This window comes from Hemibagrus wyckioides, linkage group LG04 (genome assembly GCF_019097595.1).
Source record: "Hemibagrus wyckioides isolate EC202008001 linkage group LG04, SWU_Hwy_1.0, whole genome shotgun sequence".
NCBI lineage: Eukaryota > Metazoa > Chordata > Actinopteri > Siluriformes > Bagridae > Hemibagrus > Hemibagrus wyckioides.
Genome location: NC_080713.1, coordinates 1,814,227 through 1,833,473, shown reverse-complemented (window position 1 = coordinate 1,833,473; position 19,247 = coordinate 1,814,227). Strand labels below are relative to the sequence as shown.

Sequence of the window (19,247 nt, the reverse complement as noted above, 5' to 3'; positions counted from 1 at the left end):
CAAATCAAATCTACCCAGGTTTAACGGCTTCTGTAGCGATATGTGCTAACTAATGCTAGCTAGGTCAAAGGTCAAGTGTGAAAAATTGCCTCAAGGAATTAGCATTTTATTCCAAAGCAGCATTTTATAGTGCGCGTGTGTGTGTGTGAGTGTGTGTGTGTGTGTGAGTGTGTGTGTGTGTGTGAGTGTGTGTGTGTGTTTTTGGTCCCCAGAGACCAAACTTGCGAGTGGGTGAAGTGTGTTTTTGGAGTTCCTCCAGAAATAAATAAAAAGCCTCATGCAAATGTGTCTGAAGGACAGGAGCCAAATTTCCGAACACTGGGGGTTTGATGACAAATATTAATGTCTGCTAGGTGTTTGGGGTTGGAGGTGTAGCGAGAGATCCCCTGCTACAATTTATTAACAACATATTTGCATACAATTTGCATAGTGTAGCGCAACACACCCTGTATTAGCATATGGTTTGCATGGCGCTCTGTGATGTACGGTAGCGAGACGCGGTAAACTCCAGCCTGTGGGAATAGGACGAGTGCGGTGTCCGTGTTTTACAGAGCATTGCTTAACCGACTCGTTCCCAGCGCTCACCTCACGCTGAGGGCTTCCAGATGGTGCGTGTGGATCAGAAAGTTGGAGAAAGTGGCAGAGCTAGCGCAGGGGTCTGGCAGCGCTCCTGACTAACAGATGGCGTTACCCTGCTAGCATCACTTTACACTTCTTACTCACATTACAGTGCTAGCGGTTAGCACACGGCCATTATTTACCTCAAACATGTCTCTATAATACATGATGACCATAATGCAGCTTTAGCACACAACGTTTTATCATTGTAAAGGTAACGTCCAGATCCACGGCATCAACACGCTCACAGCACCGAGCCGATCACCGGGAAATAACTGACCGGTCGCCGGATCAGATCACACGGATTAATGATATATAATCATACTCTGCTCTGTTTATTTATAATCCCACTCTCTGTGTTTATAATGATTTATAATCCCACTCTCTGTGTTTATAATGATTTATAATCCCACTCTCAGTGTTTATAATGATTTATAATCCCACTCTCTGTGTTTATAATGATTTATAATCCCACTCTCTGTGTTTATAATGATTTATAATCCCACTCTCTGTGTTTATAATGATTTATAATCTCACTCTCTGTGTTTATAATGATTTATAATCCCACTCTCAGTGTTTATAATGATTTATAATCCCACTCTCTGTGTTTATAATGATTTATAATCCCACTCTCTGTGTTTATAATGATTTATAATCCCACTCTCTGTGTTTATAATGATTTATAATCCCACTCTCAGTGTTTATAATGATTTATAATCCCACTCTCTGTGTTTATAATGATTTATAATCCCACTCTCTGTGTTTATAATGATTTATAATCCCACTCTCTGTGTTTATAATGATTTATAATCTCACTCTCTGTGTTTATAATGATTTATAATCCCACTCTCTGTGTTTATAATGATTTATAATCCCACTCTCTGTGTTTATAATGATTTATAATCCCACTCTCTGTGTTTATAATGATTTATAATCCCACTCTCTGTGTTTATAATGATTTATAATCCCACTCTCTGTGTTTATAATGATTTATAATCCCACTCTCAGTGTTTATAATGATTTATAATCCCACTCTCTGTGTTTATAATGATTTATAATCCCACTCTCTGTGTTTATAATGATTTATAATCCCACTCTCTGTGTTTATAATGATTTATAATCTCACTCTCTGTGTTTATAATGATTTATAATCCCACTCTCTGTGTTTATAATGATTTATAATCCCACTCTCTGTGTTTATAATGATTTATAATCCCACTCTCTGTGTTTATAATGATTTATAATCCCACTCTCTGTGTTTATAATGATTTATAATCCCACTCTCTGTGTTTATAATGATTTATAATCCCACTCTCTGTGTTTATAAATCTTGGATTATAAATAATAAGATATAAATGTTGTACATTATAAATATGATAAATTTCCCTTCTTGTTGAATTGACCATGGTGTCTGATGAGAGAAAGTGACGGCAGTTAGTTAAGTGAATCCTCTCAGAAGAGCGCACCTTTGTTCACAGAGTCAATTAAAAGCCCAATTCAGGTGAACCTCTTCGTTCCTGCTCGGATTTAATTACAGCACCTTATCATCATTAAACACTTACCTTGAAAATTAAATCCTTCTTGCCGTATCTCAGCTCCTTCAGCTGAGCCTGGATTCTTTTAGACTGGAAAAAAGGTAAGAGGAAATAAGAGGTCTGGTGTAGAAACACAAAAACATAAAAGAGAGAGAGAGAGAGAGAGAGAGAGAGAGAGAAAGAGAGTGAAAGAGAGAGAGAGAGAAAGAGAGAGAGTGAAAGAGAGAGAGAGAGAGAGAGAGAGAGAAAGAGAGGACCTTTAGAGAATAAATTGAGTGAAAAATGGTGGCCTGGATGTAGGAGGTTCATTCAACAGTAAAAACACTCGCATAACCTTTTACACCGGCGCTGACCCGCACAGCTGGCCAGCTGTTTCACTCAGCACTGACTATAGGTCTATGGCCCCGCAGTGTGTGTGTGTGTGTGTGTGTGTGTGTGGTCATGTATTTATCTTCGTGATGATACAGTGTGACCCGGTCAGAGCTACTTCCTGTGCTTTCCTTTTGACAAAAAAAGGCAAACCAAATGTAGTAATGTATGTGTGTGTGTGTGTGTGTGTGTGTGAGAGAGAGAGAGAGAGAGAGAGAGAGAGCGAGAGAGAGAGAGAGAGAGAGTAATTGAAGGACATGTACCTCTTCTGCATGTATGTCACACAGCTTGTTCCCAGAAAGGAGTTTATTCTTCAGGCTTTTGTTCTGGAAAGAAAAAAGATAAGAAATTATTATTTAAAAATAAATAAAATAAAATGAATAAATAAATAAACTCTCTATGATTTAAACAGAAAAGAAAAAAATATATAAAATTTGTAAAATTGTGAACTTGTAAATCTGCCTTTGCCATTTTGATGATGTCATCTGTTGATATTATATTATTATTATTATTATTATTATTATTATTATTATTATTATTAAATAATTTAATTCCAGTCATATTATAAATGTATACATCATGTCCATGAGGACATCAGTGGGGGTCTGGATTATTTATTTTTTATTATTATTTATTTATTTATTATCAGTAAATATTGTTAAAGATATTAAAATTCTTTGATTTGAGGATCATGACGACGATCACAATGATGGTGGAATATTTCAAAGTGCACAAAATTGCAAACTATTTCACAGATCATAATTCCTGAGGTGTGGGAACAGCAGGATGATGATAACGCCGCTCGCTTCGGCACTGCTTCAGGCAATAAACACATCCTCAAATCAGGAATTTTACTGTTTTGTGTGTTTGAAAGCCATCAGGAAGCTAGACACCCAAAGTGCAGGAGAAGAAGAAGAAGAAGAAGAAGAAGAAGAAGAAGAAGAAGAAGAAGAAGAAGAAGTTCTATCTAAACTTATACAGTAAGATCTATTTTTTCCTGCATTAATAGGATGTTATTTTAATAATAATAATATGTTTTATTTATAGAGTGCATTTCCACAGCGCAAGGACACTTTACAGTCCAAGCTAATGGACATCACTGAGGACAACAATAAACAAAAACAGATCAATACAGGAGGCAGACAAGGACAAAAACTAAAACAGACACACAGAAGAGAGCTGAAGGAAATAAACAATAAACCTGCTTTAACTTGTCAAATAAAAGTTTCTGAGGTTTGGGAGAATTCCACCGTTCCTGATCGATGGCAGGAGATGACCGATGAAGTGTGGAGCAGTGAGTCTTCATGTACAGTATCTGACCAGCTGAGAGACATTGTTGGGACGTAAAGATGGAGGAGCTCAGATAGATCATGAGGAACGTGGCTGTGGAGCACTTTAAAGGTCAGAAGGAAGATTTTCTCCTGCTAGCCAGTGCAGATGATGTGAGATGGATGTCATGGGTGTGGATTTAGAGGTTACAGGTGGAGGAGTTATGAATGTACTGTCCGGATATTGGTGATGTTTTTTCCATTAAGACTACGTGATAAAGGGCGATGGAAGTGATGGAGGATCAAAAGGAAGGATGATGGTAGAGAAGATCGTACCTTAGACATTTCAAATTCTGAAACAACATTTCTGCTGTCTGTCTGTCTTCCACTCTCAAAGCATGACTTAATGTCCAGCTAATTCCTGGCTACACCACAGTGACTGCTAGCCAGACTGACATCATCACCACATCAACATTTTTCTCATCATGTAGCATCAATCTGAACCTGGCTCCTGATGAACAGATTTCCTTTTTTTTATCTTTAATTCTAACAAAAATGACGGAGTGTTTATTATTTCTGATGGATTGAACGTCGTATATGCAGTTTTTTTTATTATCAGCATCTTTACAGTACCTCCTGCTGTAGGTCTTTGATGATTTTGGTCTTTTTCTCCATCTCCATCTTCAGGAATTTGATCTGGAGAAGAGAACATCATGCAATGGATATGAATGTGTTAGATATTTTATATTACAGGATTGATTTTTCAGCATCATGTCCCTCACCAAATAGCTAGATAAATCAGTGTGGAAGAGCTTGGAGATTGTGGCTAAGATGAAAGCATCTGCTTCCGGTATATGAGAAGGTGGAAAAAACTCGTGTGTGGAGGCTGTGGAGTCGGCGGTGCATGAAGAAAACATGAATTTCCACAAAAAAAATAAAATTCAAAATCTCCTCAGAGGGACTGCTTTGTGAAATTGTGAATGTTTTCTACAGTGAGTTTCAAAAAAGCCATGAAAACAAGCAGGAGTGTGTGTGTGTGTGTGTGGCCCTGGAGATGAGACGCAACACCAATCAAACACTAATGCATCGTACTCAAGATTCACTCCGACGCTCTCACTTCACTCCTTTGAGTCTCAGCAGGATGCTGAGGAAAGAACACGGGACTTCAGATCAGGACGACTTCAGATCTGCTGTACACAATCACGCCTTCTTCCTTTTTATCACACTTATACATCCTCCATCTTCTGCACCGGTTCAGAAGCTGGCAGATGGCATCCAATGCAACACGTTTTTATTTATAAACTTGTCTATCAACATAAGATCTGTCTTATTTCTCTTTACTGGGACGAATAACTAAATCATATATTAGATGTCCAGCACATGGGCTTTACAGCATGTGAGTAAAGAAAAGCGTGGAAGTATCGAGTAGATAATAAGAAAAGTCAGTCAGTGTAGAAGTACACTGTATTGCCTAAAGTTTTGGGACGTCTGCCTTGATGCACATGGCAGTCTGCACATGAATGTAATATGGAGTTGTCCCGCCCTTTGCAGCTATAACAGTTTCAACTCTTCTGGGAAGGCTTTCCACAAGGTTTAGGAGTGTGTTTATGGGAATTTTTGACCGTTCCACTAGAAGCACACTTATAACTTTGTGAGGTCAGGCACTGATGTTGGACGAGAAGGTCTGGCTCGCAGGTTGAAGTCAGGACTCTGTGCAGGACAGTCAAGTTCCTCCACACCAAACTCACTCATCCATGTCTTTATGGACCTTGCTTTGGTCACTGGTGTGCAGTCATGTTGGAAAAGGAAGGGGTCATCCCCAAACTGTTCCCACAAAGAGAATGAAATTGTCCAAAATGTCTTGGTATGAAGCTGAAGCATTAAGAGTTCCTTTCACTGGAACTAAGGGGCGGAGCCCAACCCCTGAAAAACAACACCTGAACTCAATGATCTGGTGTCCCAATACTTTTGACAATATACTGTAAGTATAGATAACTAGATCCAGCTGCAGGAGCTCCATGGTGTCTGCAGTCCTGTAAAGCATACTGAAAGCCATCCAACACCTCCCCAGTGCCAAACTGCCAGCCACTGAACATCTACACCACATGAGATGTCCTCCTAGAACTCGCCTCATCCTGGTCACAGTCTGTTCCCTCCAGCAGGAGATACAGGAACCAGGCACCAGAATCAGCAGGATCAGAACCAGCTTCTTCCCCATAACCCTTACACACTCCTGCTGACCCCAACACTGCACCACTAGCAGGCCACTGATGCAGCAGGACGTAATATCGTAATATATCTCCAGGATATTTTTTATATACCTGTGTTTTATCTGGAGATACTTCTTCTATATAAAAGGTACATCTCTCTCACACCTATACATTCATATGTTATATTTACAGGTTTTCTATTATCTAGTGTAATTATCATCAACTCGTCAGTAACTAGTGCACATAATCACTATCACAGCCTTATTTATTCATTTATTTGTTTGTTTGTTTATTTATTATATGTAAAAACCCTGTTACATTTACACAATGCTGTGATCTGTGTTTTTGGTAGAAGATAAAGTGCATTTCACTGCTGAGTACCTAAGCATCACTATAAAGTTCTATCTATCTATCTATCTATCTATCTATCTATCTATCTATCTATCTATCTATCTATCTATCTATCTATCTATCTATCTATCTATGTTGTAAGTAAACTAATTATAAATACTGAGAAAAGCTAAATTTATGTATATGAGCCATTATGTAAGTTAAGGGTAAGTGTGAGTAGAGCTAACCAAGTAGAGAATAACCAAGTAAGTGAGTGTGTAATTAAAGTTAATTGAATTATAGTATAGTAAGTAACTGAATTATGTAAGTATAGCTAAGTAAAAATACGTGAGTGAGTGAGTGAGTGAGTGAGTGAGTGAGTGAGTGAGTGAGTCAGTGAGTCAGTGAGTGAGTGAGTCAGTGAGTGAGTGAGTGAGTGAGTCAGTGAGTGAGTCAGTGAGTGAGTGAGTGAGTGAGTCAGTGTGTCAGTGAGTGAGTGAGTCAGTGAGTGAGTGAGTCAGAGAGTGAATGAGTGAGTGAGTCAGTGAGTGAGTGAGTCAGAGAGTGAGTGAGTCAGAGAGTGAATGAGTCAGTGTGTCAGTGAGTGAGTGAGTCAGTGAGTGAGTGAGTCAGAGAGTGAATGAGTGAGTCAGTGAGTGAGTGAGTCAGAGAGTGAGTGAGTCAGAGAGTGAATGAGTGAGTGAGTCAGAGAGTGAGTGAGTCAGTGAGTGAATGAGTCAGTGTGTCAGTGAGTGAGTGAGTCAGTGAGTGAATGAGTCAGTGTGTCAGTGTGTCAGTGAGTGAGTGAGTCAGTGAGTGAATGAGTCAGTGTGTCAGTGAGTCAGTGAGTGAGTGAGTGAATGAGTGAGTGTGTCAGTGTGTCAGTGAGTGAGTGAGTCAGTGAGTGAGTGAGTCAGTGAGTCAGTGAGTGAATGAGTGAGTGATTATATATCTATTTTAGTATATGTAAGTATAACTAAGTAAGTAAAGAGTTAAAACAGGTGTGTGTATATATGTATAATTAAAAAGTTAGTAGAAGTAATGAAACATGTATAAGCAGCTCAGTAAATAACTATAAATAACTACAAGTCATTAATTATGTACTGTGTTGTAATATTTAGCCATTAAAAGTGGGTGTAATTATAAGTGAGTAAAAATAAGTATTAGTGAAAGTTAATAAAGATAATGATATTATAGAGTGAGTAGACAGAGATAAGCGGTGAGTTAAAGCAGATGAGTATTTCACGTCAGAAGGTCATGAGGTCAGTGTGTTGCTAAATTAAGCTGCTGTGTTCTGAGCTGTTCACAGAAAGAAAAGTACAACCTGGTGCTCATTTTCATTCCCCTCACGGATTCATTCTTATTCTAGACGAGTCTTTCCCTCCTATCCCAGAGTGTACTCTCTCTCTTTCTCTCTCTCTCTCTCTCTCTCTCTCTCTCTCTCTCTCTCTTTCTCTCTCTCTCTCTCTCTCTCTCTCTCTCTCTCTCTCTCTCTCTCTCTCTCTCTCTCTCTCTCTCTCTCTCTCTCTCTCTCTCTCTCTATCTCTCTCTCTCTCTCTCTCTCTCTCTCAAAACACAGCAGGTGGGAGAGAAAAGTTCTAGTGCACAAATAACACTGTGTCTTTTTTATAATTAGCAGCCTGTAAGTCCCATGTAAGTCAGGGCTCAAAATAGCCGGGGCAGTGTGTCTGGCCCCACTGTGGCGCGTCTCTGCGGCTGTAATAAACATTCCTGATAATGAGGTTTGTGTGAGGAGGACACGAAAAGGCTGCTGATGACGCCGTGCCGAAGCGGAGGGTCAGTAATAAGTCCACGACTTTAACCAAGCCTTCATTATTAAATAGAGAAAGAGCACTGGAGTTTAAATGCAGATAATGTTCATTTTGTCATGATGGGATGGGTGATGGATCACTAGAGCAGAAACACTCCATCATTCTACACCTCCGCTCGTTCAGGTGTCTCACCGTGGCTTGATGTTTCTCGGCTCGCTCCGCCGCTTCGTCCAGTTGCTTCTGAAGGGCTACGTGGAGTGATCTCATCTCTTCTCTGATATTGAAAGGAAAAGAGAGAGAGAGAGAGAGAGAGAGAGTGAGAGAGAGAGAGAGAGAGAGAGAGAGAGAAGTGTAATTTCTGCCAGTGTAAGGTCGTAATAGAGGTCATTTTCATTGAAAAGCACTGATTGGGATATTCATACAGGATATGGTGCAGCAGAACATTTTCAGCTGATTCCACAGCGATCTTGGCTCTAGGACTAAAAATGAGGCACAAGGCGATAAGGAAACTAATAAACCAGGCGATGAGGGAATCGAGAGTAAACATAGCTTAGAAAGGCAAGCTGTGTCTGAAACGGCTTCCTGCCGCTATTACCTACGAAAACAACAGCGTATTTAAGGCTGCTTTTACACTCGGGTCTTATTTCCCTACAGATAATTCACCGGCTTGGGTTGATATGAAAAACTGTAGCCATGACAACGCTGCCATTAAGTTCTAGCTAGTAATAACACAAAGATCACTTTTCAGTACTTAATCTAACCGTGGAAAAAGGAGGCTGTTTCTGCAATGTTTTTCCTTAGAAATTAAAAATAAAAGAGAGAGAGAGAGAGAGAGAGAGAGAGAGAGATGAGTGCTTTCAGCATTCAGACCTCAGGACCGGTCTGTGGCATTGAACACCAATAAATCTAACACATTTATTATTTTTTAGTTCCACTGCATCAATTTTTGACATTGACCATATTATTAAAATCCTACTATAACTGATGAATCCTCAGCAGCTGTCAAAGGAGACACGTGTGGAAGGAGTCTCCAGTGTCAGAGATAAAACTTTAATTAATTCATCAATTGCAAGACTTAACATTTACATTTCTGGCATTTGGCAACCTTATCCAGAGCGACTTACATTTTATCTCATTTTATACAACTGAGCAATTGAGGGTTAAGGGCCTTGCTCAGGGGCCCAGCAAAAGCTATTGGCAAAAGTTTTGGGACTCCCCTCAAAACCACTGAGTTTTATTTCTTAGATTCTTCCCCCCTGTTTTCCACTGCCACTTTATTTTCAGTTTTGTTTTTGTCAGCTTTAAGCAGGTGGTAACAACAGCCAGAGGCCATAACCAGGGTGGAGGGTTAATGATGTGGTACAACGTAGTAATTTGTCATTTCTGTATAATGCTAGTTGTTAGCTTTCAATTTGAGACATTACTACACTTTAAAACTAAGCCACTAAATACTCCAGAGCACAGTGTTCTCTCTATACCATATCTAATGTATATACTTTAATTTCTAGCGAGTATTTTATAAGTAGGGTGTGAAGAGCAGTTTACAGAAACTGTGTCCTTCAGACATCCAAACATTATTATTGAGGACAGCATTGGCAGAATATCGCTTGATCACACAGATGGCTTGGTATCAGTTCAGGGCAAATTATTCCCCAAGCTTGTCAAGAGGCAATCTTCTTTGATGTGGTACTGCTCGGAAAAATGTCAATGTTCCCATTTGGTTTAATATCATCAAAAAGTAAAAAAGACCAAATTCATTCATTTATTTATTTTCCCAATCTGTTCGTTGCACTTAAACACTTGTGGGTTAATGTTATTGAACTTATTAAATATTCAGCTGACACACTGTTCCAAATCCTGACCAAATACACCAAATATATATCTGACCCATTGATCCAAAGCTTGGGAAAACATTCAGCTCAAGTTCTGGTCCAAAACCTGACCCGATACACCAAATGTTCAGCTTCCCTACTGACCCAAATTTTTACCAAATGCACCAAACATTCAGCTCGACCTCTGCTTCCAATCCTGACCAAAAACACCAAAAATTCATCTGAGCCATTGATCCAAAACCTGGGAAAATATTCAGCTCATGTTCTGGTCTAAAACCTGACCTAATACATCCAATGTTTAGCTTCCCTACTGACCCAAATCCTCACCAAATACACCAAACATTCAGCTCGAACTCTGCTTTCAATCCTGATGAAATACACCAAATATTTATCCAGTCCACTAGTCCAGAATGTGACCCAATAAACACTAAAACCATACAATTAATCTAGGCCGAGATCAGATCCAAATGAAAGAAAGACTGAATCAAGATCAAGACCAAAACTCTTTAAATCCTTTCTGGATAAAGTCCAAGATGATTTCATCAAGTCCACTGGACCAAGAACAAAGGACCAAGACAAGTCCAAGTCACTACAGAACCATCTCGAGACCAGCCCCAGCACTTCCCTCTTCACAGGTTTATGTTCTTATTAGAAATGCACCAAAGTTTTACAGAAAAAGATCAGCATCCATTAGGATCTTACACCACAGCCGAGTTTATAAAAGAGGAATTAATGATAATAATATCATCAAGGACATAGAAATGTCAATCGATGATAGTCTTGCCAAGATGAACTATTTCCTTCTCTTTGACAAAGCTTGTGTATTTTGTCCTGATTGCTGAAGATGATCAGAAATTCTGTTCAAGCATCAATTCATCTTTCAGCACTGTGGAGGATCCTTTGCTTTTATAATCACCTTAAAGATAATATAGCATTTTTTATCCATCTATCATATCATTTTATTTCCTACAACCAGAAACCGACGTCTGTGTTGTTAGTACCTGTAGAAGTTTATTTCCTAATAACAGTGTCTTGTTGAGAACCTCGCTCCTGAAAGATTGGAGCTAAAGTTGAAGATCACATGAACATTTTCCATATCCTTGCTCTGTAGTGTGTTTATTTATTCATGCTACATAAATTGTCCTTCAGGAATATAACAGATAAGCAAATTTCCGGTTAAATTGAATCAAGCTGAATCGAATTGTGGCTCTTTGAGCAGGTTCCTCAGTGCAGGATGAACGTTGCAGCATAACCCAAGGAAAATGTGTGTGTGTGTGTGTGTGTGTGTGGTCGCATATGTAAGCCAAGCCATCAGCAGCACAGAATTTAAATTCTGTAGAGGAAAAAAAAGCACAGCCGCTACTGTTATTGTTATTGTGCAGGGCAGAAGATCATCACTGAAACCTCCTACAAACCTGTCACTTTGTATAACAGCGACTCCGAGATGGCACGAGGTGACGGGTTTGTGAGGATACGAAATGAAAATATGAGATGCTCGACATCAGAATTTGCCTGTAGGCCAAGCAGCTATAAACAGTCGTTCCCTCGGCAGACGCTCTCCTCTCACTTGTGAAGTTAATAAGACAAAAAAACAAAACATGGAGCTTGTCGTGTTACTGAGAAATCGCAAAGAATCGTAGAAACTCCTCTGACCTCGGAAAATGTCTGAAAATTAAACCTCTGATTGTTACAAAACACTGTCACTGGAGACTCCTTCCAGAAAAAAATCACACATTTTTAACAGGGTATGTGTATCGTCTGATGTTCACGTCCCTGTGAACGGGCTGTTGCTATAGAAACGATAAGGCATCAGAACGAGTGCATTGATATAAACCTGCGCTACTGTCAGAGCTGCTGTTATAGAAAATGAATCAACATCTTCTGACCATCAGAGTCCAGAATTCAACACAAAGAGAAAAACAGAAATCCTTCTGAAACACTACAAAGTCCTGAGTGTCTACTTTCATGTGAGCTTCATATTAACCTCCACTGTGGAGAGGAACATGACAAAGACACTTGATCATCTACATGGACATAATAAAAAGTCTGGGAAAAAAAAGTTAAATCAAGAGAACTACATTTCTGGTTTTTATTATAATAATTATTCATTTTAGCATCATGTGTCAAGAGAGGGTGCGTCCATAGCTACAGAATCCAGATCCAAATGGAGGGATAAAATGAGAAATGGGAAAAACTAGGCGACTAAGTAGAAGATAACAAACTCAAAAAAACAGAAAACAAACAGCAGAAACCAGACAAGGACAAGACAGCAGGTATATATAGGGAAGGTAATTAGTAAAACATAAGGAACAAGTGTGCAGAGGCAGGGAAAGGAAGGAAAAATTGGGCAGGGCAAGCACAAGACGTAAACAGAAGCACATGGGAACATACACTATGTTGCCAAAAGTATTGGGACACCCCTCCAGATCATTGAGTTCAGGTGTTGTTTTTCAGGGGTTGAGCTCCGCCCCTTAGTTCCAGTGAAAGGAACTCTTAATGCTTCAGCTTCATACCAAGACATTTTGGACAATTTCATGCTCTTTGTGGGAACAGTTTGGGGATGACCCCTTCCTGTTCCAACATGACTGCACACCAGTGACCAAAGCAAGGTCCATAAAGACATGGATGAGTGAGTTTGGTGTGGAGGAACTTGACTGTCCTGCACAGAGTCCTGACCTCAACCCCATAGAACACCTTTGGGATGAATTAGAGTGGAGACTGTGAGACAGACCTTCTCGTCCAACATCAGTGCCTGACCTCACAAATGTGCTTCTTCTAGAGAGGAACAGTCAAAAATTCCCATAAACACACTCCTAAACCTTGTGGAAAGCCTTCCCAGAAGAGTTGAAGCTGTTATAACTGCAAAGGGCGGGGCAACTCCATATTGCATCCCAAAACTTTTGGCAACATAGTGTACCATATGCAGTTTCTGATTAAAGCTTCTGTTATTCTGGTGTTTTAGTGTAGAATAATAAAGCAATGTTATGGTACAAAATTTTCAGCATATTGCAGTCTGACCTCACTGAAATAAAAATGAAGAATAAATAATGAATCGACTCGGCCGGACCGGGCTTTAGGCGTGTTGTAACTGTTATGACAAAATGAAATGAAGACAGAATGAAGTGAATATTGATGGATGTTAAATCAGGTAGATTTCTTCTGAATAAAGTGAGGCTCATTAGCATTGTTCTGTATTCTGCATTTCGTCTGGGGTCTAATCAGATTTTATTTGCAGCAGGCTGCATCGCTACCTGTACAGCTCCGGCGTTCCTGGTTTTAGTCGGCAAATCTGGCTTCTTCATTTTCTTTCCTAAACAACATCCGAGCGAAGAGACTGTTGTCCAATCCAAACTGAGAACGAACCAGGTTTTGGACCAGGTGACCTCGCTGGATGCTTCATTTATTCAAACACAAAGGACTCAATAAAAACAAGTCTGATCTCTCTTAACTGCACCTCAGAGGAACGGATGAATCCTCGCCAACACTCCAGACGCTGAAGCCAAGAATACAACTTTATAAAATATAAAGTCACCATATAGCATGCATGACTGGAGAGCGATCAGAGTAATTATCCCTCCTGCGTGACGGCTCGTTTGGGGAAGAATATGAGAGGTGGAGATGTGCCAGTTTAAAAGCCTATCAGCTGGGAATAATGCTATATTTCGTTTGTTTATCTTCCCAGCATCACCAGATAAAACCAGATCCACTGGCCCTCAGAGCAGCAGCAGAAAAACCAGAGCGCAAACATCCTCCTTTCTGTCTCTCTTCCTCTAATAACACGCCAGAAGTAATAAATATGCAGCCGGGGACTCACCCAGCCAGCGTTTATGCGTCACACAGCCTGCACTGTTCAACCACAAAATGGAAGCTGCTTTGTGTTTAACTCCAGAGCTGTAGCGTGTGTTTTAGAGTGTATTATTATCGTTATTGCTCTCAGCATGTACCGTGTGGTTTCTTTTCAAATCTGAAGGCATTTCTCCATCTTTATAAACGTTTCGCCTCCATTTTCATCCTATTCCACATACTGACATTTCAGCACCTGATATTTCAGCGCCTGCGTGTCCTGAGTCCTGACCTCGATCTGCTGATATCTGGGTCAAGCTTCTGAGAGACAGAGGTTAAGAAGTGAACACCATCAACGAATCAGATCTGTTCTGAAGATCAGGAACGCTTGGCTGATAGAGACGATTTCACTATGTGTTAGAGATGTTGATTAGTTTCCTAGGTTTATATTAACAAACCTCCTAATGCAGTGTTGTTTCTATGGTAACAGCGTAAATTGGTGGTAGGGAATTGGTTTACTGGCAGGAGAAGTGTGTTTATTTTAATATTTATGCAAGGAGTCTCCAGTGTCAGAGCTTCCGGAATGTTCTGGACTTCTGGAGTTTACACTTCTTAGTGGTTTCTTGGTAAGATTTTGGTCATTAATTTTTAAGAGAGAGAATAAAGTTTCCATTTTTCTGTTTAAGTTTGTTTACAATTTCCAAGAGATACTAAGAAAGGAAACTCATCAATGAAATGTTTTTGTTTTTGTAATATTTTTTAAAAATATATTTCTGTTACTAATGTGGAAAAGATTAAAAACACAGCTGTTGATCTCACTCTTAGTTAAATAAAAAAAATATTTGTTCATTTATTTTTGAATTTGTTTACAATTGGTCCATTTGACTAAGAAACAAAAAAAGTCAAAGTTCTGAATCTTCTATTACAAATTTTTTTAAAAACAAGAATTTTTTTGTTTTTAATTTCTGTTCCTTATATGGAAATAAAATAACCAGTAATGACCTTCTACTACACAGATTCATTAATAATAATAATTATTTTTTTTGAATGTCTTCAGTTTTGAAGTTTGCTCAGTAAAACAGTAGATTAATTAACGCTCCGTTCATTAACACGTCCACCTGCGAGTGCTGTTTACGCTCCTCAGCTCCACTCTGATCATTTAACCCTGATTTATAGTCCAGAGTCTGTGAGGCTGCAGATATCTGTGAAGGAAACAAAATCAATAAATGTGCAAAGAGCTGAGGCTCTGATTTCCTGCCTCTCACTCGGGTTTTAGGAGAGTCGGATAGTCGGAACATCAAACTTGTTTGATTTTCTCGAAGCGACTCCTGAAGCCCAGATCCGGAGCGTCTGCAGCCAATTACAGAGAGGCGCGGGAATAAACACAGGAAGTAAATAAAATAAAGGGCAGGTGAGCCACTGGATAAAGGAAACATTTAGAAATCTGAATGTTAGACTGAGCATGTGCTGAAACTCTCAGCATTCTAGCTACAGTTTACTAGCTACATAATCGCTAAATCATGTTATACTCAGACTCACAGGATCAGATTTATTTAGATTGGATTGTGCGAGCTGTTTATAATGTTCCCAGTTGTCAAGAGCTACTGGGACGGTTCCCTTCCAGACCCTCAGAGGGTGCTGGCAGGAGTTTCATCATCATGCTGTATTGTTTATTAATTCCCCACATTTTGCCACGCCCTTCACATTGTTCCGTTTTCCCGCCTTGTCACCTGTTCCATTTTGAATCTAATGCTTTGCCCTATATATAGACCGATCAGCCATAACATTATGACCACCTGCCTAATATTGTGCCGGTTCCCCTTTTGCTGCCAAAACAGCCCTGACCTGTTGAGGTATGGACTTCACTAGATTCCTGAAGGTGTGCTGTGGGATCTGGCACCAAGATGTTAGCAGCAGATCCTTTAAGTCCTATAAGTTGTGAGGTGGGGCCTCCATGGATCAGACTTGTTTGTCCAGAACATCCCACAGATGCTGGATTAGATTGAGATCTGGGGAATTTGAAGGCCAAGTCAATAGACCCTGGCCAAGTCTTGGCCGCCATAGATGCCGGTAGTCACCGGTTCACCACTGTTCCTTCCTTGGACCACTTTTGATAGATACTGACCGCTGCAGACCGGGAACACCCCACAAGAGCTGCAGTTTTGGAGATGTTCTGGTCCAATTTGGCCCTTTTGGTCAAATTCACTCAAATCCTTAGGCTTGTCCATTTGTCCTGCATCTACCACATCAACTTTGAGGACAAAATGTTCACTTCCTGTCTAATATATCCCACCCACTAACAGGTCCCATGATGAGGAGATCATCAGTCTTATTCACTTCACTGGTCAGTGGTCAGAATGTTATGGCTGATCGTTGTATAAATATCAGTCTGTTGTATCAGTCATGGTCAGTCATTGTTTGGTTTCTCAGATTGTGGTTCTGTTTTGTGTAAGTCTTTTGTTATTTTTTATCTTTGTTAATTAAAGGTGCTCTTTTCCTGATCCTGCATCCAGGTCTAATTCTCTGTCAGCGGGTGATCGAGGTGATCTCTGTTTCAGGCGGTGTCTTCTGAACGTTACACCAGTGTAATGTATGATAATGTGTTCTCTGTATCAGATTCTATACAGTATGAAATCTCCTCAAACTACAGATCTGGGATTAAAGGAAGCTTCAGCATGCGACCTTGAGGTAATGAGGAGGTTTTTCTGTCCCGTGAGGATGCCGTCATTCTGCACCGTTTTATCCTTAGAGTTTTTCATGCTTTGAGATTTTATTCACATTTCTATAACGCTCACATTTTCAAGCCCAACAAATCTCGACTCAAAGAGTTCTTCACGACGTGATTCAGCACAAGCTAATAACACACAGCATTTGGTTGCTAGCGGTTACCGGAGGCGGGGCTCTCGCTGGGTTCGCGTCGGACAAAAGGTCATGATTTTAATCTGCTGTATTTCTCTGTGTCTGTGGAGGCCATTATAAATCTGATGACTTTGGAAAAAAGAGTTTTCTAACACAAACCAGAGGACTGTGCTGTGATGTCGCGCTGGACCATTCTCCTGTCTCTCTACAGTCATGAGCTAAAAGCTGACTGGGCAAAAAAACAAACAAAAGCAGTACCCTCAAACTCAAAAAAAATAAAATAAAGTGTTTCTCAAACTGCAGCTCAGATATTTTAATTAGATGCTTGTGATGATGTCATACTAATGATGTCTTGGTGTGATGAAGCAGCGTTACTCTGAGCACCAAAGCTGATTATTTTATCTTATATTCTTATATTATTATTATTTTATTCCAATGTCCAACCTTTACACATATAAGAATGACACCTCACACATTTTTATCCATTTATCGTTACCTTTAATGTTCCATGAACCAATTTCACTGTTGTTATAGCAGCTATAAACAGTCTTTCCCTCACCAGCCTCTTTATTCTCTCTATTTAAGTTATGAAAACAAAATAAACAGTGCAGCTCGTCACATTACTGAGAAACCGCAAATACACTCTGTTGCCAAAAGTTTTGGGATGTCTGCCTTTCCATGCACATGAATGTAATATGGAGTTGAACCGCCCTTTACAGCGATAACATGAACAAGAAGCGTGGTTATTTGTGAGGTCAGGCACTGATGTTGGACGAGAAGGTCTGTCTCACAGTCTCCACTCTAATTCATCCCAAAGGTGTTCTATGGGGTTGAGGTCAGGACTCTGTGCAGGCCAGTCAAGTTCCTCCACACCAAACTCACTCATCCATGTCTTTATGGACCTTGCTTTGGTCACTGGTGTGCAGTCATGTTGGAACAGGAAACTAAACTGTTCCCACAAAGAGCATGAAATTGTCCAAAATGTCTTGGTATGAAGCTGAAGCATACATTCAATGATTTGGAGGGGTGTCCCAAAACTTTTGGCAGTATAGTGTATTAAGAAAGTGCTGACGCAGGACACCTCTTTCCAAAAATGCTAAATAAACATTTCCTTTTAATAAACATCAAAAAATTGCAGCAACAACCATTAATGTTCCTGTGAATGAGCTGTTTCCACAAACCTGAGCTGCAGAATCAACACCTTCTCTTCTGACCAATCAGAGTCCAGAACACTCTTTATCTGCTAGATAGTGATGGTATTTCTGTACCTTTGTTTGTGGCTCAGCTCCAGAATCCTTTGGACATCCTTCTTGGGCAGCGAGTCTTCATTCTTCATCGACTGAAATCAGAATTAAAGGATGCAGTGAAAGATGTTTGTTTCTTTGTTGCTGATGATTGATTGATGTTCAGATGACTTTCAGATTCGATGCTAAATAATAAACAGAACAGAAGCGTTTGTTATTATTTTGAGTCACCTGAAAGGAAATGGAGAGAGAATTCTACTCACATCTCCACTTAATAACACACAACAAACAAAACTGCTTTAATTCTGATTATCAATTTCTTTTTAGATTGTAAAGAAAAATCTGAAAATTTCCAATTCATAAATTCTATAATTCCTCACTTTTAACGCAAGTGACTGATTATAGAGTTGTGTAGTTCATGTAGCTGTACATTTTCTCACCTGAGGTTTTAACAATAATTATAACATATTTATTTATTAAAGTAACAAATCCTACATTTCATCCATGTATAGTTACATTGAACGTTATGGAACATCAACAAAACTTCCTTTATAGCAGCTATAAACACTTGTTCCCTCACCAGTCTCTCTTTATTCTCTCTTCAACTTTTATTTCGTCAACAAGACAAAATAAATCACAGCTCGGTACCATGGAAACCGTAAAGACATGTCCTGAAGATGTGGGAAAACTTCAAGTTCCAGCTTTTTTCATGTTTTATACAGAAACACATTTTTACTCACAGAAATTCAGTGATTTTTTAAAAATCTCTGTATAAAATGCAGCATCCTTTGTACATGTCTCAGTGAATGATCTGTTGCTATAGTAACAATAAGGTATTAGATACGAGTGCATTCATTATGAATAAACCTGCACTACTGTCAGAGCTGCTGCCATGGAGAATTAATCAACAGCTGACCACTAATCAGAGCCCAGAATTTACCAAAAGAGGAAGAGGAAGATTTCATTTAAACATTTTCAACACCAGTGAGATAACGTCCATGATGGGACGAAATAAATGAAGCTCCTCATCAGAAGTTTCATGAAGATTAGAAGCATCTCAGTCTGGCTGTAAACAAATGAACAGGACGGACATGGGCGCGGCTACAGAAAGGTCAGATGTGGACCATTTATCTGGATTAAAAGGTTACCGCTGATCGTCGTCACTGTTTTCCAGCAGATCCAGCAGGACATGGATCAGAGTCTCACGCCGTCTCAGAGCTCTACAGCGCTTTGGCTGAAGTCCCAGAAAAATCCCACGCTAAACACCGAGAAGCTTCCTGAGAGATTCAGAGACTCAGGAGGAACAGCCAATGCTGAAGGTTCATGTTGTCACACAAACAGGCGCTGTGATGAAACTTTCTCCATCCAGCTCATGCTAAAAACACCACTGTGTCGCGCCAAGAGCTTTAATGCCCAACGCTCTGCTA

General features: G+C 39.7%; 1 protein-coding gene across 1 annotated transcript in view; it reads right to left on the bottom strand.

Annotated features, from left to right (window-relative positions):
* luzp2 (leucine zipper protein 2) overlaps positions 1-19,247 on the bottom strand; it is a 97,917-nt gene that overhangs the window by 19,585 nt on the left and 59,085 nt on the right. The window contains exons 3-7 of the mRNA XM_058387761.1: positions 17,845-17,915; positions 8,295-8,376; positions 4,424-4,486; positions 2,786-2,848; positions 2,181-2,243 (exon numbers count right to left, since the gene is read on the bottom strand). Coding sequence (XP_058243744.1) covers positions 2,181-2,243; positions 2,786-2,848; positions 4,424-4,486; positions 8,295-8,376; positions 17,845-17,915 — 342 coding nt within the window. The remainder of the gene's footprint in view (positions 1-2,180; positions 2,244-2,785; positions 2,849-4,423; positions 4,487-8,294; positions 8,377-17,844; positions 17,916-19,247) is intronic.